The sequence below is a fragment of the Brachyhypopomus gauderio genome, chromosome 14 (assembly GCF_052324685.1).
Source record: "Brachyhypopomus gauderio isolate BG-103 chromosome 14, BGAUD_0.2, whole genome shotgun sequence".
NCBI lineage: Eukaryota > Metazoa > Chordata > Actinopteri > Gymnotiformes > Hypopomidae > Brachyhypopomus > Brachyhypopomus gauderio.
Window position 1 is genome coordinate 13,757,818 of NC_135224.1, and position 27,082 is coordinate 13,784,899.

Consider the following 27,082-nt stretch of genomic DNA (forward strand, 5'->3'; position numbering starts at 1 on the left):
CAAGATCCTGGGAACATGCCTGACATTTTGGGTCAATACTGATGTGATTGTCCACCGTTCAACGAAAGGAGCTTTATTGTATTCGGACATGGTGACTATGGACACAACTGAAATACACTGATCATTAGTCCTTTGTGACCTAGCACATTAGCATGATGGACTCAGTTTCTAGTTTCTGCATGATTATATTTACATTTAATATAATTAAAAATTACATTCATATGGCAGCAGCGCCATATGAATAAATGTCATATGTACGTTATAAATGTATGTATGTCATCGCGTGCGCACGGTGTGTGTAAGTAAATGTATGTATATACAACCCCTGGCAAAAAGTATGGAATCACGAGTCTGGGATGAGCACTCATTCAGACATTTTATTCTGTAGAACAAACTCAGATCAAAAACATTTCAAAAGTGGTCATTCCAAAGTGCAACTTGTTGGCTTTCAGAAACACTAATCAAAATTGAGTGATTCCATATTTTTTCCCTGTGCTTGCTTAATAAATGTAACATTGTTTCCACAATGTTTTTTGTTATTTCTTTTAGTGTTTCTGAAAGCTAAGTTGCACTTTGGAATGACATTATTGCATCATGTTTTTGATCTGAGTTTGTTCTACAGAATAAAATGTCTGAATGAGTGCTCATCCCAGACTGGTGATTCCAAACTTTTTGCCAGGGGTTGTATATACATACATTTACTTACACACACCAAATATTATACATTGTTTGTAATGTGTATATGGTGACGTGTAAAAGTCTGTCCAAGTGTAGGTCTAGTATTATGATGTGTAAGTGTACAGAATGGTAAAGAATGAGAATGATCTGGTAAAGGACAAAAGGGGCAATGAGCTGTAGCAATCTGAAATGCTTCACATTTAAACCATATGTGTAAGCACAGCAATGTAGATGCTATTTACAGAAAATAATGTGACAAGCCACCTGAAAACAGGCTGTGACACACGCCATCAAATCATATCGTTCCTAACTACAAATGCTACATTTTATATACAACGTGTCTGTTTAACCTAAAGACCAAAACATTACCAGTAAGGATCAGCAATTGTACAGTTATTTTAATGCTAAATGAAAAACATCCCTTAAGTGTATTTTTCTTAGAAATGTTTCTCTTTTCACTGAAAAGAGAAAACGTTTGGCTACTGTTCCTTTTCATATTTTACATATAAAATATGATCCATGCTTGGTTAGTTCATACAAAATGCAGTGTTAAACTGAAAACAATTGTTTCTTATAGTCGACGAACACAAAATTATGATTCGAAAAATGTTTTCATATGCTATTTTAAAGAGTTCGCATATATATTAATTACTCATGAAATTGTCTATACCTTAGCCAAATAATGCGATAAACATGACCATCAGAAAGCTCTACCTGGAATGATGAAAAACAGTGTGATGGAGAGCGTTGTTAATTCTGTTCTTTAACTTAATATTACTATTTAGTAAACGCAGCCTTCTCAAAACTAATGCTAAGATTGTTTTGTTCTTGCAGTTTCAGTTAGAGTTCCTCATCTATGAACGGGATGCTGAGGTCAGTGAACTGTCCAGCTGTTTTGGAGTTTAAGTCTTGGCTGCTGACAGAAGGGATGGATGACGAGAAGCCGCTTTGGCTCTGGGGGACACACGTAGACTGTGATGGCCGTTTGTGGTTCCCATCATCAGGGGGCGCTGTGTGTGCTGTGGTGGGAGTCTGTGGCAGGCTGGGAACATTCAACAAACCTTCCCAGCTCTGCCTCTTTAAGGCTGTGATCTTCTGTCCTGAAATAGAACCTTTACATTAGGCACAAGGGACTTGGGCACAGCTGGACCTCCCATGCCCACATTCTAAATGTGGCCATTTTATAGCTCATTGGGTATCCATGACCCTTGTATCCTTAATCTAATGGAAAACTATTGGAAAACACCACAGTAGCAGGTTTAAAGAAGTCAGTAGCAGGTTTTAACTCACCAAGCACAGACTAGAAGAGCACTCTTTACAGCATGAACACCACAATCAAACCAATGAAATTCTGTGTACCTGCTACTGACCTTCCAAGTCCAGGCTTGTGATGTCTTGCAGGCTGTCTGAGCTCACCATGGACTCACAGTCCAGGTTGTCATTATCTGAAGTGTCCTGGTCCATCTCAGGCAGTGTGCAGGCCAGTATGCTCCTGGAGCAGAATACAAGTGAGCAAAGTCAGCTGACGAGAGACAGGTCTTCACTGAGCACTTGGGTACAGAGGATTGTGGCCTACTCATCTGAGTGCAAATTCTGCAGCAGGGCTATGATTTTAAAAAAAGTATTAGAAAAAAGATAGAAAGGTAAAGAAGATATGGTTCCATACTTCTCTTCCTTTATGGACTTTATCCTCTCGACCAGGGTCTTTTCCACTTCTATGCCTGAATTTGTAGGATATTCAATCTTTGGATTGTCAATAATCTGGAACAAATCAGAAATGTTAGAATTACATGAAAGGATGACCAGCGTAAGATTCAAATACAAGACAACCTGCTAAATAATGTATTTTATCCAGGTACATTTCAATAAATTAGAATACAAGAATTACTATCACTATTAGAATCACTTTTTGTATTGAAGGAAAATACATCAAATAAATCATATTCAAATTTATTGAGATGCACCTGTATTTAAAGATACAGGTAAGTTGAAATCTTGTCTTGCATATTTCTTCAGTAAAATGTGATGTATCATCTTCATATGTATACTGGTATGGAAAGTTTCAGGACAGTCAGCATTCCTGTGTATTCAGCGATATCATCTTACCGTGTTCTGTCTATGGAGGTTGAGCTGCTTCAGCGCCAAGGCTTCAGCCTGCTCTAGCTGCTGTATGTCCTTCATCTTCTCATCATATCGCTTGATCTGCTCTGTGATCAGAATCTCTAGACACCTGTGCAAATCAGAACAGAGTCATACACAGCACATACCATACCAGAAGACACAGGGCACAGGACAAGCCAGGGAAAAACTTCACTGAGCAAACACTTCACCTAGAAGATCTTGTGCTAACTAATTATGCTCACCACCTAAGAACCTGGTGATTGATTATGCTCACTACTTGGTCAGATGTCTCCTTTGTGAATTAAAGTGAATGAGGGAATGCGGAGCTCACAGTGTGGTCTTGGACAGGTCTCTCATGCTAAGTAGAGGGTCAGTCACATCTGGGCAGCGCAGAATACAGGGTGCAAAGACAATGGCCAGCGAGTTCGGTGACATGCGGTTATGAGATTCCTCCTTGGCGACTCTAAAGACAGGTCATGGAAACATGGAAAACCTTCGTTTACAGCCATTTTATCTTCCTTGACATATACAGGAAGAATTTTCTGACGGAGGAGCTTTACAATTTATGGTAGTGATGTGTGTTTGTGATGCTTTGTCTGAGGTGTGTGCTGGCGTGTTGGCAAGGTCTATTGAAAAAAAGACTAAGGTGGTTAATAAGATGAATAATAGAAAATGAGTAGCTCACTTGACCAGGTGAAAGGTAAGTCTTTCTAGTGTACTGAAGTTAGAGGAAGGCAGGTCCTCTAACTTCCTGTAGACTGCACGGAGCCTCTCCGACGTCTCTGGCAAATCTGAGGGAAGGAACAAAATGGCCAGAACATAAACCTGCATTCTCCGCAATCCTTGACATCATAATCAGAACCCTATACAATATAAAAACACAAATACATACCAATGGCATACAGGAAGTCACTGTAAAGGCTGAAGGTCATGAGGGGTTCTGGTAACTCGCGTAACCAGGTTTTGATCAGACCAGTCACTGTGTGAATAGGGTAGTTTTCAAGACATACACCCTTGCAATCTAAAAAGAAACAAAGATTGCAATTAGTACAGTCATTCCTTTATGGACATTTCAACATATAAAATAACAAAATGTGTTTGATACATAATTATTTTCATTAGTGCATACATTATTATTAATAGACATTAGAAAATGTGCATTAAATGTCCAATTATTCTAATGAGTGTCAGTGTAGTGAATGTAGTGAAGAGAGCCCCATGCTCACCTGTCTCCAGCAGCTGATGCAGCTCTTTGGCCTTGCACACGGAGCCTGACTTGCGGTAGATGCCCTCTGTGTAAAGCCCATTCATCTCTACATGCGTTAGCATCATCTCCAACACAACAGGCACCGGGGTCTTGCAGCTGGTCAGAGCGTTAATGTGCACACCGAAGTGGGCAGTAGTTTTGTCCGTTTCAGTCTGCTCAGCGCACATATGCATACAGCAACGCGCACACACACACACACACACACACACACACACACACACACACACACACACACACACACACACACACACACACACACACACACACACACACACAGTGAGACGTTTCCCAGTAGAAATATACTGTGTGATTTTTTCACCAACATTTGAGCAGGAGAACTGGACACTAGTTATTTCATCTACAGCAGTTTTATCTACAGCTTCTTCATCTTGACGAACTTAATGAAGACATCCTGACATCATAAAGAAGCCTGTAACACTTTTGGCAAAAGAAGGTTATATGAAAATAACCTGCTAAAAATTTAAGGCACTGCAAACACAGAACAGCTTACCTTTCTGGGAACACGTTTAAAGCAGTGTGTGACTACCTTGCTCAGGCACTTCTTGTGACAAATCATCTTACAGACTGAAAAGCAGAAAAAAAATTCAGCCCAATTCACAGAACACAGAGGTCCAGATGCATTGTGGGGAGGAGTGCACTTTTGGATCACTCACAGTTGCACATGCAGGCTTTCTCCATTCCCCAAATAAAGGATCCACACACGTCACATGACTGCACAATGGTCACCTGCCATGTGCTGAAAGAGTGGTCCAGTGGACTTTCCTACATAGGTTGGAAATGGATTAGATGGATCAGACAATTGTGTGACCCATGCAAGAAATATTTATAAAGAAAAATCCTTAAAATATAAAGCTGTCAAATTAAAAACACACTTGCACACTGTGACTACTTACACATTTAGCATTTTCTTGTGACCTCTTAGCTTTTTTCGTGATCTGGTATAGGAAAAAAAAAGAGATCATGTAGATTGAAATAACTTGGCCCAATTTTGAAATTACTAAGTCGATTGGGTCACAGAAATCATTATTGGTGGAAGGTACCTTAACAGAATCTGATTCTAGAGAGTTTCTTTTGCTCTCGGCTCTGATAAACCCATCCAGAACGGACTCGAACAGATTCACAACCATAGACACCTCATCTGGCTTTTTTGTAGAAAGACTTATCACCTTACTCTTGTAGCCCTGCAGTAAGCCTTTATAGTTGATCTGTGGGTTCTGATGATCATGGAACAAAAAGCACAAGCCAAACAAAATATGTTAATTGCATCAGGTAAGTACGCCCTTTGAGAAGTAGATACAATTATTTTTGACAAAACTACATTTCTGGGGTGGTTACTATAAGTGCAGTAAAAAGTCAAAGAGAATACTCACAGAGACAGAGTACATGCTTTTAAGGGTGTCTCTAAACTGCGTGGTCGCTGTAAGGAAGATCACCTCTGTCTCCGAGAGCATTTTTACTCGTGAATGGAGATCATTCATCTGCATTCAACATGTCAAGAACACAAACACTACATCACAATCCTCAAACTCAGCAGCAACGCTCATTTCAAAACTCAACATTTGACCAGTCTGATGTTTGGAGATTCAGTGTCTTGATTTAGGCAGTGAATTGATCTTTATACAGTCGTTGTGGCTCCTAGACACAGATTTGCTCAGCACTTGGTCCCACCTGATTTCCCAGAAACTCATCCAGATGACGGAGTTCGCTGGCATCTACGATCTGACGGTTCATGGAAGCTTTCCACTGCTCTTGCACACGCGTACCACGGCTGATCTTGATGCTAGGGTTGAGGCGTTTGCGGCTAGGCAGGATCGGTGCACTGCCAGTGTTTGGATAGTATGAGTGGGGACTTAAACCTGTAAGACAAACCACGGTGAATAAGCAGAGGGGAACACGGAATAAAACGTAGGTCGGGGTGACCTCCTAAAATCAGATTTCTGTTTTCTCCTCCTACTATCCTCCAGCTCCAGAGGTGCTCAGAAGAGCTCATTAATTGGTGTTTACCTTGCTCATCTTTCTCAGCAGGTGCCTTTCCCTGGGTAGGGCTTTCACCTTGAGGCACCACGCGCTTCTTTTGGCCTCTTGGGAAATACCTACTGAAGAACGTAGTCCTACAACAATCCAAAAACAGACAAAATTAGGATGCATGTAATGAAGAAACAAGAGCAATAAACACCAATATGTGCAGCATTAGTTCCGGAAGGAAAGCAACTGCTGCTTTGTGTGCAAGTTGTGAGCAGTTAAGAGGAGTTACTCACTTCTCTGGAGTGGCCTGTGGTGAGGGGAGGGTCTTGGTTGTGGTCATCTTAAATGTGTCCGTTTCTGTACGTTTCTGAAAGTAACAGCGCCCAAAAACGACAGCTCTGGTTAGCTGAAAAGGCTTTGCTTGGGGTAGTTTTCCCAGACACAGAAATCCATAATTTACATGCTGTTCTTAAGTGTCAAATCATAACTTGCCTCATTTTGTTCTGTTCTGCACAGCCTTTCCTATAGTCAGTGAAAGACTCATATATACCAACTAAATTTGTGTGTTATTGGTGATTTTTAAGAGCAGACCCTTTGTATGTTGTGTCTAAACTGTGTCCAGAAAACCACCCTTTTGAGCTTAAGACAATGAGAGTATCATCAGACTACATTCACACAAATGAAACCACTCATTCAGCTTTTGCAGCAAAACCCACACCCTAAAAGGCAGATACACATAATAACTGTACCCTTTCCACACATCCCCACCCTGCTCCATGCTCCTAAGAAAGTCTGATCCAATAGGCAGAGCAGAGAGTGGCGGAAGCGCAGCACGGCAGGTGAAACGATGCATTCATGTGGCGCAAAAGGCACGAGAGAGAAACGACCACAAAAAAACTCCAAATATGCCCGAGATGACCTCATCGATCTCATGCTGACAAAACTCTCAACATATGACAAAAAACTCAATGTTTCCAGTAAAGGTGATAGAATAGACAATAGATTTAAAATGAGCTTTCCTACCACAGCCACCAAGAGCGACACCTCTTAGACAAAAGCCCCGCCCAGCATGCTGTATTCACGCCACCTTGACCTTTTTTGCTAAACTATATTTTGTAGCGAGACTGATTTTGAATTTTGCTTTATTTCACCAGCTCCGACAGAGCAAATGATACAGTTTGCAGTTAAATCTCAATAGAAGTGGTTAAAAACAACTGGTGTCAATTATTAGTCCAGGTTTTATTAATTTTGTTAAAATGTTACAAATCAACATGCCATAATTAATGGCATGATTAATGGCCAAAATTACAAATCAAGAAATTTGTAACACCCCAAATTAATGGAAAGATGGGTATTAATAAACTGGATTTATTATCATGTTATATGACAAAACAGATTAAATGTGGGATGACCAGTAACAGAAGCAAAATAAACAAAGGAAAAAACGAACAGTTCTCAAGTAGTTCTGAGGTCTGCTTTTATAGTCATTGCCATTTACCTCAAATAGTACTGCACAACATGTATACCACCTAGGCTACCTATACTTCTGCATGCACTCAGAGTCAGTAACCACACTTTCACCTTTGCCCGAGACAGTACTAACAAAAAAGGTCAGAAACCAGCTGTTACATAAAAATAAAACATTCAAACGCTACAAGAAGCCTGAGCATAGCCTAAATTTCTTGGAAACATTGAGTGTTTCACATGCAGAAAATTCCAGCTTCCAGCATGGGAAATTAACCTGAGCGTTTGCATGCAGAGACCTGTAAACCGGCCCTAGCCCCTGCCCACTTGCTCATTCCAACCAAATGGACTCATTCCGTCACCTCTGCTTCAGGCAGCCCCACAGGGGCACTTGCCCGGAAGGAGCCCGCAGGGCTGATGGGTGGCAGGGGAAAATTCCAGTACTCCAAGTCGGTGGCATCCACATTGAAATGCACGAGGCCACTGCGTGGGTGCGCCAGCCGGCGCTTATGCCCCACACGCTTGCGGCTACGCAGCTTCACCTAGTGATGTGCGAACCACGGTTTCAAAAGCTTCATTGCAGATGGCAGTCAGAAACGGCTAGTATTCTCCGGTTAGTCTGATTGTTAGTGTGCTTAAATATTCCACTTTGTAGTAATGCACAAGTGAAAATCAAATACAAGTTTAATTCTCTGTGCTGTTGATAAGGAGCATTTTTCTGGTTAGGCCTGCCGTTGTACCTACATCAGCCAAGGACGGAGTGCTGTCCGATTCAGAGGAGCTCTGATTAGACAGACTGTCCAATGACATGGAGATTCCTTGACCCCTAAATCAAAACGGTGACGTGTGGGAAGAAAAAAAAAATACATGGAAAAGCACGTTACCAGAAAAGATGGAAAACATTCATGGAGGATCCAAAAGTGAGGAATGTTTTACCTTAAACGTTTCATGCTCTCTTTTTGCAACTGGTCCTCAAAATGGCCTTTATCCAGAAGCACCATCTCACTCCTCCTTTCCCTCCATTTCTCCACCCTGTCCTTCATGACGGATGGCTTAGAGCGCTGAAGAGGTCCTATGGTAGAGACCTCATTTGAAACGGCCTGACCAGATGTCGCTGAGCTGTATAGTTCTGGAGGAACCGACTGTGCTGTTGCTGAGGAGGAGAGGCTTCCCCTCGTGTCCTTTCTCTCTTCTGTACCCTGTACGCTAGGTTGATCCTGACTAGTGAGTTTTGTTGGACATTCAGTAGAAGCAGAGATCTTGATTTTGCCGTCTTGCTGTTTAAACTTAATACCATACTGCAATCTAAGCTCTTCCAAGTTCTTGTCTTCTGGTGAGATGTTTAAGTTTGGTACTGTTGGAAGAGTATCTGTCTTATCATAAGGAGGAAGTATTGTATCACTCCTCCTCTCCTCCGTCACTTCACTGCCCTTGGTACTTTCCATTTTGTTTACAGTTCCCTGTCCCACATGCCTGAAAGAAAAGAATTCAATTAAGACTTGGTTCACTGGAAAATAAATGAGAAAGTTCATGAGCATCCCATAAATTCCAGGCCACAAACCTTGTGCCAACTGATTTGTCACAGCATAGATCATGAAAAGTGATCTCACACCAAACTCTATGTAAACTTTGACGTAATGAACATTTAAAGTCGGTGCACAACTTTGAAAACGGAGCAAACCTTTTGAGATCTGAGCTCCTTTTCAACAACTTCAGCTTTCTGAGGCTCTCCTTTTGGCGAAGGTATTCTGCTCTGTGACGAGATTCTCTCCATGCTTTCTGGATCACAGTAGCTGCCCTGTAGCAGGTTGATACTTGATAATTACGCCAGGATCGCTGAAATGCACAGAAGATAACCAACAACCACACATTACATACACTTACACAGACACGTTATTCACTAATTCACAAACAATTTTATATTCTGCAGGCATCAATCAATAGAGGAAAGGTTATATCATTACTTGTATGGTTATTATGGCTTTTCTCTTCATCAAGAAGTTCTTCCTGGCCAGGCATGCACGGAACCAGCGCTGCAGCGTGAGAATACGATGCATCACTTCTCTGTATAAGCTTGCTTGGAGTTTCTGTCTCTCCGTTTCATTTAGAAACACCTGTGAAGATGGACAAATATTCAGTTATGGAAAAGCCTGAAAACACATTTATTAATTGTGAGATCACAGTGGCCCAAGTGTAACGGACCTTGGTCCTGCCGATTTGGAAGCGTGTCTCGTCAATGCCGATTTTGAGCAGCAGGTTGGCGATATCCTCCTGGGGCATAGAGACCTTCTTTGGAAGAAGGACTCTATATTCTTCTGCAAACTCCTTCATGTGGCATAAGAAAATAAACGTAATGAGAATGTGCCAATCACTCAAATTCATCCTTCATATGGATCGCATACAACTAAAATGCATTGTTATGAACAAATGTTCATCTATGAAGATTGTCAACAACGTAGATTTCCATTCACGTCACTCAATAACATTAATGCCAATACTTTGGTGACAACACCATTCATAGTACAAGGGTACAAATTTACCTTAAAGGTATACTTGACGCAATAGCCAGACCTCTTAATGCGAACTGTCTCCAGCATACCAGTGTACCTCAGCTGTCGAAGGACGAGGTCGTCATCAAACTGCATGGCACTCTGAAATAACAGATAAATATCCATATGCAAATTGATGACTTCTCTCAAACTGAATAATCAAAACAAAATGTACAACTTTGTTTAGAGACTTTGATGTAGAGGGAGTCTCCACTGTACCTGCTCGCCATTAGACTTTATACACCGGATGAAGAAGGGTTCTGCTTTCCTCAACATGTCTAGCAGCCTCACCAGAGACGTCTGTGAGAAAATTACATGCAAGTTGAGTAATTCACAAATTCACTATATCCATTAGTGTCCATTACTTCCCATAATTTGGTCCTGAGGTCTGCCATTATGGTCATTGCTATTTACCTCACATACTACTGCACAACATGAATACCACCTAGGCTACCTATACCCATACGTAAGTCCCAAAAAGTGTTTTTGTAAGTGTGCAGCCACAAAGGCCTCTATGCAAATATGGACAAAAGTGTTGAATGGGGTGGTGGCAGGAGTGGGCATGTGGAATAACCTGAAACTGGGCACTGATGCTCGGGGGTTTCTTCTTCTTATGAGGGGGTAAAAGGGACCTGGTGTCGCAGTTATGCAGGTTGAGATCCACAATTAGCTTCAGAGACTGGGAGTTTATGAGATTCTGTCCATGATCAAGTAGAGGAAGAGTAAGAACAGTGCTGGATCAGAGTACTTATGGTAGTCTGATGTGGATCTTAAATTTATTACTATTACATGCAACATTTACCTTTGGTATAAGCTGCTTTTGTTTGTTTGACCTGTTCTTCCTGGAGATAGGTAAGAAAGAACAAGGAAAAGTCGATGAACATCTTCATGTTAAGGAACAACTAGTCCAGTAGCTGTGGACAGGCCAACACAGTGCAATATGAAACCCACACTCACTGAGAAAAATGACGTAACTTCCTCACAGAAATGGTAGATAGACGAAGCTTTTGAGGAACTTCACCACCTAAACGCTTAATGCTGTGGAGGACTTTTGCATGCAATTCTCTGATTTGACCCAAAGCAGAGAGTAGAAGAAGATAAAGAGATTTAGAGGGGAGAGGAGTTACAGAGCACAAAGAGTTAAAAATCAAAATATGATTAGTAGGACACAGATATTCCCACAGATGAGTCACCTGATTACAAAGTGCCCAAACCAAAACCCATATCCACCTCAGCAAGAACATCATCAGCAGGATCTTAATTAAGGAAGTTAAGACTGGGTACTCCAGCTGTGATACACTTCACAAAAGGCTTTTGATCTCTTAGTATTCAGATTAGAACGCAAGAAAAGTCACTAAAAAGTGAGAACTCAAAGAACCTTGCATGTCCGAGCATTTTGTTTGGAACCTGGCATGACCAAGCAAAAAGCATATGGTGTTGAGTCATGTTTTACAGATAAAGTCAACTTACTTCTTACTCTCAAATGTAGCAAAAATGTCCTCGAAGGCCTCCAAAGGGTTGTCCTCTGAACGGTCAAATGAGAAGTCTGTGAGAGAGCACTGGCTGTGTAGATCAAGCAGACATCGATTAACCACTTGCTTCTCCAAGCAGAATGTAAGTGGTGCTTTAAAACCTTGGTATATTCTTTAATTAATTTTATAATCAGCAAATGCCCAGGCTTTAAAAATTATCTGAAATTTTTTTGGGACACAAAAAAAAAAAAAAAAAAAAAAAAAAAAAACACCCCCCATATAATAGCCTAAACACAATTTACTGACTCTCTGGGGAGTTTTCATGACCTACTGCCCTCAAGCCCAGACCATCAACTCTTACCTCATCAGTCTTCCAATGGCAACACTGGGGCGCCTCGTTTCCTGCAGGGAACGGCGCCAACAGTATCTACGATTGTCTATCAGAACAAAGAATTTACTGCAGCACAACCCACAACATAGTAATTTGGAATTAACATCATTACTGGTATTCATTTTAAGTAATTAGACAACAATGCAAATTATATTATGACAAGAATTCTGTACATATTCCATAACAAGTGCTTCTTTGAGGAGGTTGACATTCTATTGGATTTTCTTTGTTGGAAAAAAAGAAAAATTTGTTAAAGCACTTCTACTAAGTTGTGTTACCATGATGTTGTGCAGGTGAGCGTTGGCCCATCTCCTTAAAAGCTGCCAGTGAGCGAATGGTGGCCCGAAGGATCCCCCACCTAAACAAAGCCACCGGATCCGAGCCAATGAGCTGCTTGAGGTAGCTACGCTTGCTGCTCCGCAGCAGGGCCACAATGTCAGGACGCATATGGTCTGTGTTTTTTGCCCTGAAGTCCTGCAAGAGAAATTAAGTCCTGCAGTATTAGGATGGAGCTTCATTAGCCAGGTGTCTTTTTCTATTTTCACTAACAGAAGAATCAAGAACCTTCCCAACTTTCCCCTCTTGAACTTTTCGTGTCTTACCTTTATCTGATACTTGACCTTTCCTGCATAATGAAGGATTACAAAAGCAGGTTCAAGAACTGGAATGGGCACAAAGAAAGGGTTCTTCTGATGCTCCCGCTTAAACTTCTCCAGCAGGGTATTGTCCGTGGCATGGGGAAAGCTGCAGACAAAGAGCAGTTAGGTGAACAGCTAGCCTTTCTACATCACTTAAACCTTCACTAAAGTTTAAAAACTGGCGAATTTACAAGCAGATGGCATGAGGTGAGATTAACTGGACGTACTTTGTGAGGGGTGAGATTAACTGGACTACCATGTGCTGTCTGGTTACAATATAGAAAATACCAGATCTAATGCAAAATCTCGCAGACTATCCCATTCGATTTAGCTCGGTAGCGAAAAATCCCAGCGTTATATTCATCTCGGATCCATCATTTGATAAATACATAGATAATAGTACTAGGATAGCTTTTCTACATCTCTGGATCATTGCCAAGCTGAGAAATGCATTATCCCAGCATAATGCAGAAAAATTAGTGCACGCCTTTGTTAGCTCCAGATTAGACTACTGTAACTCATTACTGTCAGGATGCTCAAATAAGAACTAAAATAAATTTCAAGTAGTTCAAAATGCCACAGCCAGAGTTCTGACTAGAACTAGAAAACCGATCATATCAACCCAGTCTTATCAACACTACATTGGCTGCCAGTTAAATTCCGTATTGATTTTACAAAGCACTACACAGGCTTGCTCCTGATTACCTCCAATAACTTATCTCCAATTATGAAGCCCTACGTCCACTAAGATCATAGGATGCTGACTTCTTAGTTCCTACAATTAAAACGGTAACAGCAGGGGGAAGAGCCTTTTCTTACAAGCCCCCCCCCCCCCCCCCCCCCCCCCCCCCCCCCCCCCAACTGTGGAATAACCTTCCAGAATGTGTCTGGGACTCTGACACAGTCTCAGTCTTTAAGTCTATGTTGAAAACTTACTTATTTAGTTTAGCATTTGGTAATTAATGTGTCCCCTTAGATACATGTTACAGATCTGGGGGTTCACGGGTGAAGGGCTTTATGGTAAACTGGGGCGCTGGTGCTGTCATCCTGTCACCACACATGATCACTCAAGTTTGTTGACAGTGTAGTGGACGGATGCCAATGTCTCAGCATGCTCACAAGTCTGTGTTACCGTCTACCCTTTTAGTTAGGCTGTAATAATTTAATACCGGAGTTGCTGCCACACTCCAGAAATGTTTACATTTCCTCTGTCCCACATATAATACCATACAGAGACAGTTGTCCCTCTTTTCTCTTCCCAAATGGCTGCACTCCTACACGAGAAATACTGAGATGAGGAGAGACGAGCCTTTGCTGCTATCCACACTGGGCCAGCCACCTCCGGCCTAAGTAGCTATGGATGAATCAACCTACTGACCTGCCCCCCCTTCACCACCTCGAACTCTCCCCTGCTATGACTGTATCTCCACAGCCCTGGACTACTATTGTTGGCAATGAAGAAGTCTAGGACTCTAAGGAGTTTTTCTTGCCACTGTCACCCTTGGCTTGCTCACTGGGGCCTTGGACTCACTTGTAAAGTGACAAATGTTGTAAAAAGCGCTATATGAATACATTTTGATTGATTGATTGGTTGATTAAGGGGTGAGGTTGGCTGGACTGCTTTGTGAGGGGTGTGGTTAGCTAGACTGCTTTGTGAGGGGTGAGGTTGGCTGGACTGGGGAGAGGTTAGCTGTTTGCATGGCTCCATCACCTGCTCTCCTCGTCCAGCAGGTAGAGCAGTCCAGTGGGTTTCTTGCAGATGAGGTTAATGCAGCCAATGTTATCAGTGTAGTCAACAGTGGTCCAAGTGATGCCTTCTGCCAGGTACTCCTCCTGCACATCGGCACATGGTGAGGAAATCAGCAGCACGTTACATATAGCATTTCTCAGTTCCCTACGTATAGAGCAGTCTGAGCTGATGCAACTCACCTGCTCCAGCCGGAATATGTGATGACTAGTGTAATGCTGCAGCTGTTCATTTGCATAGTTAATGCAGAACTGTTCGAAGCTATTGGTCTTGAAATCTTCGAATCCAAATATATCCAGAATTCCTACGGACAAACACTTTACACAAAAGGGGATACAAAATAATTATTGCAGCATTTAGACATGACTCAATGTTGTGGCCCTGAAAAATATTACCTCAAAACCATGATAAGTGCACTTATCATATTCTTTAGTCCAGGGTGCCTGGCTATGATCTGAACTCTTCCCCATGGGTTTTGCTATATTATTAATCAGCATAATAGTTCAGCTAACATTCTGAATAGGCAGGAGAGTTCAGTACCGGTACAGATTCTTCCATGTCTCTCTTGTTGAGGAGAGCATGGTTAATGCGCAGTACGATCCAGTCAAAGAGGGAGCTGTACAGAGACTTGGCCATGGAGTCTCGCGCCGTGACAGCCTAAGGAAGGATTATGATCAAAGTAAAGGTGATGAAGCCTAAAGCAGCCCTTGTTCATAGACAGAACCAATCAGGACAAGGCAAGACTGAGAACATATTTTTACAACATATGTAAAAAAAATATATACATAGGAACTTGGATTTATAATAAGGTGAAGAGCTGGTGGAAATGTTTATATTGCTATATTATTAAAAATATTAATAACTACTGGCTGGTGTGATTTGTCGGCAATTTAACGTTAATTGATAAATACATAATTCAGGCCAGTTTTCTAACTTGGATACCAGAAAGCCACTTTACCTCACTATGAGTGTATGGCAAAATCAGTACATCATTGGCAGTCATTGCTTTCCTTTTGGTTAGAGCCTCTACCAGGAGATCAACCTTCACCTGCATTTGGAAACACACCACTTACAGACAGTAGACAATAGAGAAGCAGCCAGCCAGTCACCAGCTACTCCTATTGGTAGCACCTGATCAAACCTATATGACTGGCGCCATTCATTATTACACATCAAATAGGATTAATCACATGCATGCTGGTGTAAGCAAGGTGAAAGCACAGATAAAGTATGAAATTCCAAAGTAAACAGAAATTTTTAAATGAGAAATATTGGCTAGGTTCTAGTTGAATGTGGAGAAGCAGGACCAGCAGTAGAGGGAGAACATGCTACCTTAAGAAGGTCAGACAGAGTTGACAGGACCTCGGCAGGGCCCACTGTTACTGCCTCTCCATCTGCCTTCTGCTCATAGGTCACATTACCCAGGTACAAAATAGCAGAAAGCACAGAGAATATTCTAAGGAAAAAGAAACACAACTTTTATTGGCAAATTGTTAAATATAAGCATTAATAAGTGAAAAGTATGTAATGTATGCATGTGAAAAAAACAGAATAAAATAGACAAATATTTTCACCCACACAATAACACAGAAAACACCTAGAATGTGTTTAAAAATCTTAACTCACATTTAAAATTAAATATTCTACCATATTAAATAATGTATGAGTGGTTGTACTATGGAGAGAACCTGATCTGTGATAAACTTGTGAAACTGAAAATGTGTTGAAATTATACATTACAACCAGATTACACTGCAAACAGTGGCTACAGTTTGTAATATTACAGGAGTAATATTTAGAAAAGAATATATATATATATATATATATATATATATATATATATATATATATATATATATATATATATATATATATATATATATATACACACACACACTGTATATATATACACCCCCCCCCCCCCCGTCAACAACTTTCGTTCGGGGGGCGCCGATAGTATGTTTGCATACACCTCAGAAAGTAAGTAATTGCACCCCTGTATAATTATTTTTAATTAGTAATTAGATTCCTATTAAATTAATATGTCCAACACCATGATCGGTATTTCTAATGAAGTGTTAGAAGCAGTCTTCAGTTCATCCTTTACAGTATTTTAATTTTAACTATAAATATACATATTTCCCACATTTCCCCTGGAAATGCACCTTCCTTTTGCATGTCTTCCTTTTCCAGAAATACACTCTAGTGCAATTTAAAGCATGTTTATAGAACATTAGTAGCATTGGCAGATGTTCCTATCCTAAATAGAATAGAAATTATTTATCAGTATGACTACATGTCAATTTAAACTGCATATACTGTCCTTGGTCCCATGGAGCAGTAAGAGAAAAACAGGATTAGTGTGGATTACACAGTTGTTAAAGCTAACCCAAGGGTAAAGCTTACTCAAAGGCAAATGTTCTGTGAATCTCTTTCCATGACCATAACACATGCTTGAGCACAGGTCTCTGCTGGATTCATGTCCGAGAACATGTAGATCAAATCTGATGCTTCCTGATATGTTAAGCTACTGATGCTAAACTAAATCCAGGATTTGAATTACTTTGTAATTAAAAATGTATACAAATTCCTAAATTTAATCTGTATACCACATTTTGCAAGGCAAAAATCCTATCCAATTATGAAAACTCAAATTGTAAAAATTTGAAATTACTGAAGGCTACAGAAATTTCCGAGAGCCTGATAAAAGTGAAACCTTGGTGCCTTGGGGTTTATTGACACTCATTAATAAAATGTGAATCATAAAATAAAACGTAATAAATAAGAGTTGTACTTACTGTTTCTTGGTTGCAGGCAGAAAGCCAACCATTTCCATTGCCTGATGAAGTCTCTTAAATTCATACTTGATTTCTGCTTGATCCTCCAAATAAAGGTTATCCTATAATAATGAGAGGAAGAGAATGTGTGTGTGTGTGTGTGTGTGTGTGTGTGTGTGTGTATGTGTGTATGTCTCTGTGTGTGTGTGCCTCGAATGGTTGTGCTGTTTTAGTATTTAAAGATCTCAAAATTTTGAGATCAAACTAAAATACAATACACCACCTCCCAGAGGCCACAGAAAGTTCCAACATGAGTGCACAAACATTAGAATCTGGGCCTAGCGTCATCTGGTACACTATCTTGGGCGTGCTCTGTTTAACAGCTCAAGTTGAATTTAGATATTGTTTATCATAATCTGAAAGCACATTTATGCCATCAACATTTATGTCAGAACATTTATTAAACACTTACTAAAGCAGAATTAAACGGATTCAGAGTGGAGCAGGTATCCTCCACGTAGCTTGGTGGGTCAATACCTGTTTGAGATAGTTGTAATCTTCTGGTGCCAAGAGCTTGAACTCCTCTTTCTCTTCCTCAGAGGCACCAACCAACAAGTAGTAGAACACATGGTAATTCCTGTAGTGTGTGGGAAGGAAAAGAAAGCCACTCTGACTTCCTTTATCAACGCAGTACTTTTATGGAGACAGTGGTTTGATCGTGAAGTTCAGTTTAGTCTATACCTTTCAGAGCACTTTCTGGCCACAAGACGGCACTTCTCCAGTAGGTACTTCTCAATTGTAGCTCTGAAAGTGAATCAAACTATGTTTGAGAAAGGCAAGCTTGGTGTATCTTTCCTCTTCAAGTAATTCCATGACAATTATGTGAGCGTGGAAGGAGTTAGCACAAGTAGAAGCTTGGTTATTTAAAACACACAACAGCACTTGAGATATGCATACTGTGTGAACCTCAACCTATAGCACCTATAGAGAGTCATATGTAAGAAGAACCCACAGATGTTATCACGTTTTCAAAAGGGTGTGCGGATTAGCTGCAGATAAGTCACACATGCGGTGGTAGACTCACCCTCTCACAATGCCTCCCTCCAAAAAGTTCACTTGGATAAACTTCCCAAATCGGCTTGAGTTATTGTTGTAGGCTGTTTTTGCATTGCCAAAGGCCTGTTGAAGAAGGAAAGGACGACAGAAAAATAATGTATTTAAATTATTCAACACCATATTGGCTAAGCTTTATCTGATTGATGATGACTACCATTATCTAGTGTAGCAGTCTGCAAGACACAAGTCGTATGAGTGAGACCACATGTAGATCTCTCATCATGATGTAAAAATGAGAAGTTATTTTTGTCATATCACTAAACTGATGAGTAACCACCATTTTATTTTTGTATAGAGATATGTTTGCTAAAACCACAGCCAAAAATCATCTTTGGACTGCAGAGCACAGCTATAAAATGCATGGCAGACTAATGGGTACAGCGATATGTATAAGTAAAAATCAAAAAGTAGCCCAAAATGTGAGAGTATGGACCTGGTTGAGGTCTGATTAGAAGAATGTGTTCATGACAAGAAGTGGTGGCACAGCTCAGCTCCTGTCCCAACAGGCTTGGGTGTGTCTGACACCTTTTTCAGACAGACACTCCTCTTGCACTAAACTCCTCCTCCTGATGCCAGTGAACCTACCTTTAAACCGTCCCATCTACCTATTCAGGAATGTCCCAGCTACATCCTTGTTCTTTTATAGCACCATGCTGTGAGTCTCATTGAAGCCACTGTATCGGTCTATAAAATGCTCCTGGTGTTATTTCCTCAACCATGCAGTGATGGTCTGTACTAAAGCACCAGGCCCAGATAGGTAATCCTAACCTTTGTTCATGTGTTTGTATCAGCTGGTATGATTTGGCAGGTTCTAGCATGTTTTGCTTGCTCTGGTATTCTGAGAATGCCACCACCCTTTTGTGACTGAGGCTGATGCCTCTGTGTCTTCCGGGACAGAACTAGCCAATCCATGAGTCCATTAGTGGGACAAAAATAAGCCAATCACCTAATCTGAATTCTATGTTAGAATACCAGCTGTACGGTAATGGTGTGCACTCCTTCAAATAGTCAGCTGTGCAGGGTTCACTCAAAGCTAGTTCACTGAAGAATGGCCCACAATTAATCCATTGTACACTTTAAACAACAGTTCAGATTCACTTTCAAACTGAGCAGGTTTTGGAAGAACAGTGTAAAATGTGTTTACTTACACACATATCTTCTATTGATATAAGTTCTTCTCAAGTAAGAATTTAGAAAACATATATTGCTAGTCAGTAGCGAACCGTGACCATTAAACCTGGGCCCGCTCCCATCCCCCCGAAAAAAAGTGTTTCCTCTCCTAATTAACTGCAATAAAGAAAAAAAACCTGAGACGACAGTACAGCTTTAGACACGCAATAAACAGTAATATCTGTACTAGATAACTTCTTAAGAAAAATAAGGTTCCAACAAAATAAGGTTCATAGCTCCGTGTTCCTCGGAAGCGGAATATGTAAACAACGCGCACGAGGACGTTAAAGGAATGAATCGGAACTAGCTAGCGGTGGTACGCTAACGACAGCTAGCGTCGCCACAGCGGGCGGAAATTATCATACAGTTAAGCCCGCCCACTAAGAGGGAAGATATGATTGGTCAATTTTACTGTCATGTGAAACTGGTATTGCGCTGAATTATAACTGCCAGGCCCTCTGTAAACGAACAGCGGGCATCACAGTCCTGATAGGGGGAGACACAGACTCACAGGCTTCCACTTAACCCCTCACCTTCCAACACAAACTGAATAGACATGGGTGAATAATTTATTCTTATAATGAATAATTTATTGCTTATATTTTTGTAATTGTTTAGATATTGATTGTCAAACTGTAAGTAGATAAAATAAAATTGGATAAATTATGTTATATATATTTATGTTTTAAGAATATTTTTAGGCCCTCTGAGAGGGCGTAGAGGGCCCTGACGGTTCCCCACTGTTGCTAGTACATTCAAATGACAAGTAGACAAATAGAGTATCAAGTGCCCTTCAAAAGCAATCACTACAAAGCAGTACCTACCTGAGACTACCAATGACTGTTCAACCCTACTGTATGAGAGACCCATTCTCACTTTTCACTTTTTTTTTTAAGAATACATCCACCCTTGATCTGTGCTAGTCTGCCCCTTTTGTGCTTTAGAATAATTCACAGTAGGGGCTGTACCAAAGGGTGTGTGTGTGTGTGTGTGTGTGTGTGTGTGTGTGTGTGTGTGTGTGTGGAGAAGGTGCATATTGAGTGACAAGTGTAGTGGGAGGAGGATACCAATAGAGGAAACAGATCAACATTAGCCACTATGTAGATTAGCATTACGCTAAGTATTGTAGCTACAATGGTAGTGTTTAGTCACAAACCAGTTTTGGGACAGTAGATCATTTGAAGTGGAAATGTTTTTCTCTACTAGGGTCCCTAATGATAATGAGCTGAATGACTCTGAATGACTGAATGTGCTGAATCGATTGACAGCAGAAAGCTTTTCAGGCCATTTAGATGAGAGAGAGAAAGTCATCCGTTTCATTGATTTGAGGTGTGGCTACAGATTCAATTTTATGGGGTTTTCAGGCTCTTTAGGAAAGGTTGTTTATTAAAAAGGCACATTGTTTAACAAATGGCTTGTATCACTACATATCCAATCAAACTTCTGGCTGAATGAATTTAGAACTCAAATATTCACATTTTCTTTTTCACTTTAATCCATTCCAAACCCTGTAGAGGTTTGAAATGTGCAGTAATGGCTAGATCTATGTCAACAATGGACAACACAGAATGTAACAAAGAAAGTACAGCCAATGGCTACAATGTGCCCACAATGGGTTAGCCATGGTCAGTTGGGTACACTGTGTCACAAACATATTTCATTGAAAATTGTTCTCCCTCAATTCAATAGTTTAATGAGACAAAATGACTCTTAGCTTGCTATCAGTCAAAAAAGTCTTCTTGGGAATGGCAGTTGAAAGGCAAAGCCTTTGGGAAATCTTGTGTGACCTGTTTGAGATACAATCTCTCTCTGCTGATCCCTTGCTCTCTGACGGCGTGCACACACACACACACACACACACACACACACACACACACACACACACACACACAAACACACACACAAACACACACAAACACACACACAAACACACACAAACACACACACAAACACACACACAAACACACACACACACAAAGCAGGGGCAAGATGAAGGCCATATGGTGCTAAACCTTTACCAGAATCACAGACACCGGCATCTACAGTACATTCACTCAGGAGCCTAATCAAAGAACCATACATTCTACCATGTCTAGTACTCACTGCTTGTGGGGCATGGGGAAAAGCTTTACCACTAGACTGACTTGATAAGGTAAAATTAGGTACATTTTAGTATTAAAACATTTTAAAAGTAGTAAAATAACCCATCTAGAAGTAATCCAGTCTACCAGAAAAGACAGGGAAAGGTAGTCATTAGTGGAATTAGATTATTAGTAGATTATTTGCATCAACAAGAGAAATGCTCCTCTTTGCATAACCTCAGAATGTGTGATGCATTTTAAAGGAATAAATGTAATTGATTTGAAAACATGCAGGGGGAAAACAGCCGTAGGCCGAGTTGGCTGCAGGCTAGAAACCTTCGCCGAGAGCTTCCAGCATTACCCCATTTTGTTAGACATCATGCCATTTCGCAATCCATCTGCATGGCACACAGTTCAGTCTCTATTTATAAAAGGGCTTTTCTCTGGAGACCTGGGAGAAGAAGCTGAGAAAAAAACCTCCCTAGTCATGTGATCTTACTGAATGGATTTGGCATTCAGTTTTTAACAATATATAAGGGATTACAACCAGGAAGCAACAACATTAGAGTCAGAAGCCCAAGAACAGAGCCAGAAGATCAATGGAGCAGAACACAAATGATTTTTTTCAATATTCAGACAGCTCAAGAAATAACTAAAAGTGAATAATCTGTGCACTCACAGAAGTGTTCCAGTCAAAACTAAGGTCTCAAAAAAATACAAATCCTTCTGCTATACAGGACCATATTTTTGATTAAGGCTGATTAAGTTGGATTTGAATAGGTTCAACTTCAAAGACCTGAACAATGCTGACCACAACATAATCTGTAGTGCTTTACTTAATTGGCCAAAAATAAAACACATTGTAACTTCATTACACAGTGTAACTTCATTACACAGTGTAACTTCATACAACTGCTCATATTTTGAAATCATATATACAGTATAAAAGAAGATAAATAAATAAAAAAATCCTGAGTTAAAAAAAATCTCTCACCACAGAGAAGTAACCATACTGGAACCCTTATCTTATATGAGGTTATTATCTTGCCTATCAGAAACAAGCAGAAGAGAAATTGGTTAAGCAGTACTTCCTGATTAGCGGTCACTTTTTCCATTATGCAAAGGTCTGCTGGCATAAGTTCACTGCACAAATATAAAAACTGAAAGCAAAAAATCTAAATATGAGTACCACCAAAATTATTTCAAATCTGAAGATACCTTGGTTAGAAGCAAATAGTAGATGCATCTCTTTATATCATTTTAAATATTTATCACCAACAACTCAATCTAGATTTCCATAGACTGGGTTTGAAGTTGCTGAGGACTAAACAAGCACCATGTTCTACAGTGTCATACCTCAAGCACAGGGCCTGCACCCAGGATGGTCCTCTCCACGCCGCTGGTGCAACCTTTGCGGCTCAGGGACGTCAAGCAGTGGATCAGGAAGTTGGCGCTCTGTGTTTTCCCTGAACCGCTTTCCCCAGATATGACGATGCACTGGTTGAGCTGCTTGTTCAGCATGGCGTAAAAGGCAGCGTCAGCAATAGCGAAGATGTGAGGGTCCAGTGTGCCCAGAATGTGGTTCTCGTACATCTCCACATATTTGGGATTGTAGATTGGTAGGAATTTAAAGGGGTTTATGGCAATGAGGATGTTGCTTGCATAGGTGTAAATCTGGTTCCTGTGAAATCGGCAGTGCAGTGTGTTCAGAATGTTTCTCTCATTCAGCACAGTGAGGTTGCACAGATCTTTGCAGTCTTCAGGTTGTGTCATAGCAGTGCCCTGCGTTACAGGCCTGTAAGTGTCCTTTTCGCAATGGCTGGCTGAAATGTGGTCGCACCGGCCTGATTCATCCGAATTTCCCATCCGTAGGGCAAAAAAGTACCTACAGCTTTGTGGCATCTGATATTGGACATGCTGGGGCCACAGCAGGGCTCTTTCAACAGGTAGGTCGCTGGCTTGCAGGACCCATTCCTCTGTTCCATACTCCCTCACCTCTACCAGCTCATAGGGTTTCGATGTGTCCAGGCCCAGACTGGCTGCTGCTTTCTGGATGACACAGGCTGCAGTGTCACCTCTCTGAACTTTAAGAGTGCAGCACGGGGCCGTTGTGTCGGACAGCCTTGGATAGATCTGTATAACATGCGCCACCACATCCAGGCAGGGTACTTCCTTCCTCTTGGGGATACTCATTGTAATATGTACGAGCACTATGCTTCACCACATGTCACATATCACCTGCAAATGAAGACAGAGGTGTGTAACAGAGAGTGAGGGAAAATAAAAGAAAAAGACCTCCAGTTTATGCATGTTCATACTTGTCCAATGTAAAGCAGGAAGTGCAAAGCTTGATACTCTGAGTAAAACCTGCTCTCCCCCAGCTCAGTTGGAATAGCTTATATGGATAGTTTAGTCCTCATGACAACATTAAATCGTGGTTTTTAAAATGCCTCATTGAAAAGAGTGCTTTCCTAATTTTCTTGTCATCCATTTCTGATTCGATGGGTGTCCCCATCCTTTAAGAAAAGCTCACCTTTACAAGGAGGTGATTAATACATACGGTTGGCGTTCTCACCCGTCTCTACTGTGAAACTTACTAAAGGGGCGCTGTGGAGAAATAAATATGGCAACAGAACTATGTACTGCCCAGACTCCAGGAAAGCTATAAAACAAACTTCCGTGCGCCAAACGTGTGTATATATACATATATATTTGTGGATAAACTTACCTGTCTTAACCTGCTGTTATTCGCTTAGCTTGAGCCCGTAATCATATCCAGTGATTAAAAACTAAACTTTCTTCGTTTTGCTTATTAAAATAAGATGCGTAAGAGAAATTAGTTACCAACAGAAGCCGCTCACCTGTACTGTTAATTAAACGAAAACTTGTAGGCGGATGTTTAGTAAAACAAAAAAACCTCCAACTAAAAAAGCAACGAACTAAGACGAAATCACGTCTACACCAAACTACATGTTTACAAAAGCTTTGAATTCCTGTCGGTTTTTTTTTACTTCCTAGCTGGGTAGTCTACTGCATTACAATGGCCTTCAACAGCACTGACGTATTGCCCGCCCCTGCAGCAAGTGTCAGCGCTGTAATGACGCGATAGTTGACTCAACACCTGAACGACAAAGTAGGCCTACTTCCGAATATGGTAGACCTCACACTCACACTCAACGCACTTCAGTGATGAGCTGATGCGCTATTAATCAAAACAATTATATAATAAAAAATTTACGAAAAAATCTAATAACGAAAAAAAGCCCCACTTTTTTTACACTCAAGTGTAAAAAGTGAAGTAACTTATTCGTGGTTCTTTCTTTAGTTAGGCTACACAACGAAATAAAAAAAATGGTAAGTCATTTATTCCTGTGAAACAACCTAACTTTGTTTGGGTCTGTTTGACATATATTATATAATGGATAGGTAATACCTAAATAACAAATAAGACTCAAAACTTCTAATAAACGTGTGATGAAATATATCTACATACTATAAACCTGTTGACATACTACTAAAATAATTATTCGTTGACGAATGAAAAGTGTGAGGTATGCAACACACCGGAAGGCTACATATTGAGAAGCACGTGCTATAAATTTGGCGTTATGAAAAATGTGCGTCTGAAGTCTTTTTTTTTTCCTTAGACTTTTAAATAAAATGCACTAGATGGCAGTATCCATCACAAATTTAATCTCATGCAACACATGCAACTACTCCTCGAGGTGTCTGATATGTCATAACCAGCTCCACTGGTCATCGTTATCTTAACAAGACACAGTGGCTAATATATCATAATATTACGTGACATTTCAGGTTATGATGTAGTCATGCACAGAACATTTCCACCCAGGCGTCCTTGGGCTTCTCCATGAAGCATATACAATGATGTTTATTTACTTTATCTATTTTATATACTATATGAGCAAAAGGTATGTGTAAAGGTATGACACCTACATGAGCTTGTTGTACATCCCTTTCCAAAACAATAGACATTAATTTGGAGTTGACCCCATTGCATCTACAGCTTCAAAAACCTACACTTGAACTGCATCGCCATTACCTCACACCCTGAAAAACCCCAGATCCTTAAGCCTCCTGTCATGCAGGTCAACACAGGAGACTGCAATTCCTGGAATTTCCTGCGTCGTCTGACCTGTTTCTCCTCCCCTTAGTATTACCTCTCACCTGTTTCTCATCACAAGACCATTATATATACCAGACCTTTTGCTGGAGTCTCTGCAAAGTATTGCCTATACATCATTGGAAGTATACACAGCATTTATTCTGACTGCTGTTGTTCTATATGGTTCTCCTCACATCAACAAGCATGTTGTCCATCAGACTTCCAGAAAGTGAAGCGTGTTTCATGTTACGTTGCTCAAGATTCCTGTGGAAGGGTGACCTCCTACCAGACTTTACACTATGGTTAGTGGTTTTGTGTGCAGCTGCTCACTGCTATTTCGTTAATTGAATTGTGGTGAAGGTGACAGACCATGACAGTGCCACGTTTACATAATGTCACTTGAGCTTTGAGGTTACCCATTTCCCATTTGCTCTGGAGATTACATGTGTATGCTTTTGCACATCTGATCCTAATAGGTATCACCACTACACACACACACACACACACACACACACACACACACACACACAAACAAATTCAGTCTGAGTGGGAATATATGCATTTATATATAAATGCACAAAATATCCAGACATTACCTGCCCCTTTTTGAAAACAGGCTGATAATAAAAGAGGTCACAAGGAAAATGCAAAGTCAAGTCACAGACAGGGCTGGTTCAGCTGCACAGTTATTCCTTATTTGATACTTATTTTGGAAAATATCAGTGAGGTGGCATCCACTTCACTGGCAAATGCTCTGGTATGCTGTCAGGTCTAACTGGATATATGATTTTAGTTTTTAGTGTGGACAAGGTGTTAACTTCAAAGTGCTGTGAAGGAGTTTTGATCTCAGTGTCTTGCAGTTAGAATCTGAAGATGAGATGGTTTTAAAGCATTATTTTGTGTTATACTACATTAACAAATTTATAAATTTAACCATATATAAATCAATGTATTAGCTAAAAGTTCATATTATTTACCACAATAACCCAAGGTAAAAGACCTTGTGTACAGGGGTGGAAAGTAACTAATTACATTTACTCACATTACTGTAATTGAGTACTTTTTATGAGTAATTTGTAATTTTCTGAGTAGTTTTTGAAATATGTAATTTTTACTTTTACTTGAGTACATTTTGACCCAAGTAGTTTTACTTCACTACATTTGAACGGCCTCAAATTACTGAGTAAAAAAATATTGATGGTGAAAAATTAAATGCGGGCAGAAATTTAAACTTCGAGTCCCAGAACTGAAGGCCAATTGCATGGCCTTGCCTTACGCGCGCCCTTTCCATTGTCTCATAATCAGGTCGTAATCTGGTGCACTTTTTTTCCAAAAGGATGAGATTGTTCTATCTTTAAATCTTCTATCTATCAGGTTCTGTGGGATCCTGTGGACATTTTATTGTGAAAAGTGGAATCCTGTGGGCACTGTATTTTGAATAGTTGGATCCTGTGAGCGTTTTAAATAGTGGAATCCTGTGCGCATTTTGTTTTATTTTG

At 40.4% G+C, this 27,082-nt stretch overlaps 1 protein-coding gene across 6 annotated transcripts; it reads right to left on the minus strand.

The window, feature by feature from the left end:
• Positions 1-57: 57 nt before the first annotated feature.
• On the minus strand, positions 58-24,539 carry LOC143474806 (myosin IXb). 6 transcript variants are annotated; one of them, XM_076972415.1, is made up of 43 exons: positions 24,186-24,537; positions 23,991-24,064; positions 22,814-23,695; positions 18,175-18,269; positions 17,832-17,894; positions 17,628-17,727; positions 17,112-17,212; positions 15,646-15,769; positions 15,272-15,361; positions 14,854-14,970; positions 14,496-14,630; positions 14,278-14,399; positions 12,531-12,672; positions 12,207-12,402; positions 11,899-11,974; positions 11,536-11,628; positions 11,023-11,130; positions 10,868-10,907; positions 10,640-10,762; positions 10,285-10,365; positions 10,057-10,167; positions 9,719-9,841; positions 9,481-9,630; positions 9,198-9,352; positions 8,453-8,989; positions 8,261-8,342; positions 7,879-8,058; positions 6,346-6,419; positions 6,092-6,198; positions 5,756-5,943; positions 5,458-5,565; positions 5,128-5,301; positions 4,981-5,022; positions 4,741-4,849; positions 4,578-4,651; positions 4,026-4,218; positions 3,692-3,820; positions 3,485-3,590; positions 3,131-3,262; positions 2,785-2,908; positions 2,345-2,439; positions 2,049-2,170; positions 58-1,778 (listed from the first exon to the last, which is right to left on the minus strand). In XM_076972415.1, the coding sequence occupies exons 3-43, from the start codon at positions 23,648-23,650 to the stop codon at positions 1,519-1,521; spliced, it is 6,018 nt and encodes a 2,005-aa protein (XP_076828530.1). In that variant the 5' UTR covers positions 23,651-23,695; positions 23,991-24,064; positions 24,186-24,537; the 3' UTR covers positions 58-1,518. The 6 variants fall into 6 exon arrangements, with proteins under 6 accessions (XP_076828530.1, XP_076828531.1, XP_076828529.1 ...); XM_076972416.1 differs by lacking the exon at positions 23,991-24,064 and having other exon boundaries at positions 24,319-24,537; XM_076972414.1 differs by lacking the exon at positions 23,991-24,064.
• Positions 24,540-27,082: the final 2,543 nt, after the last annotated feature.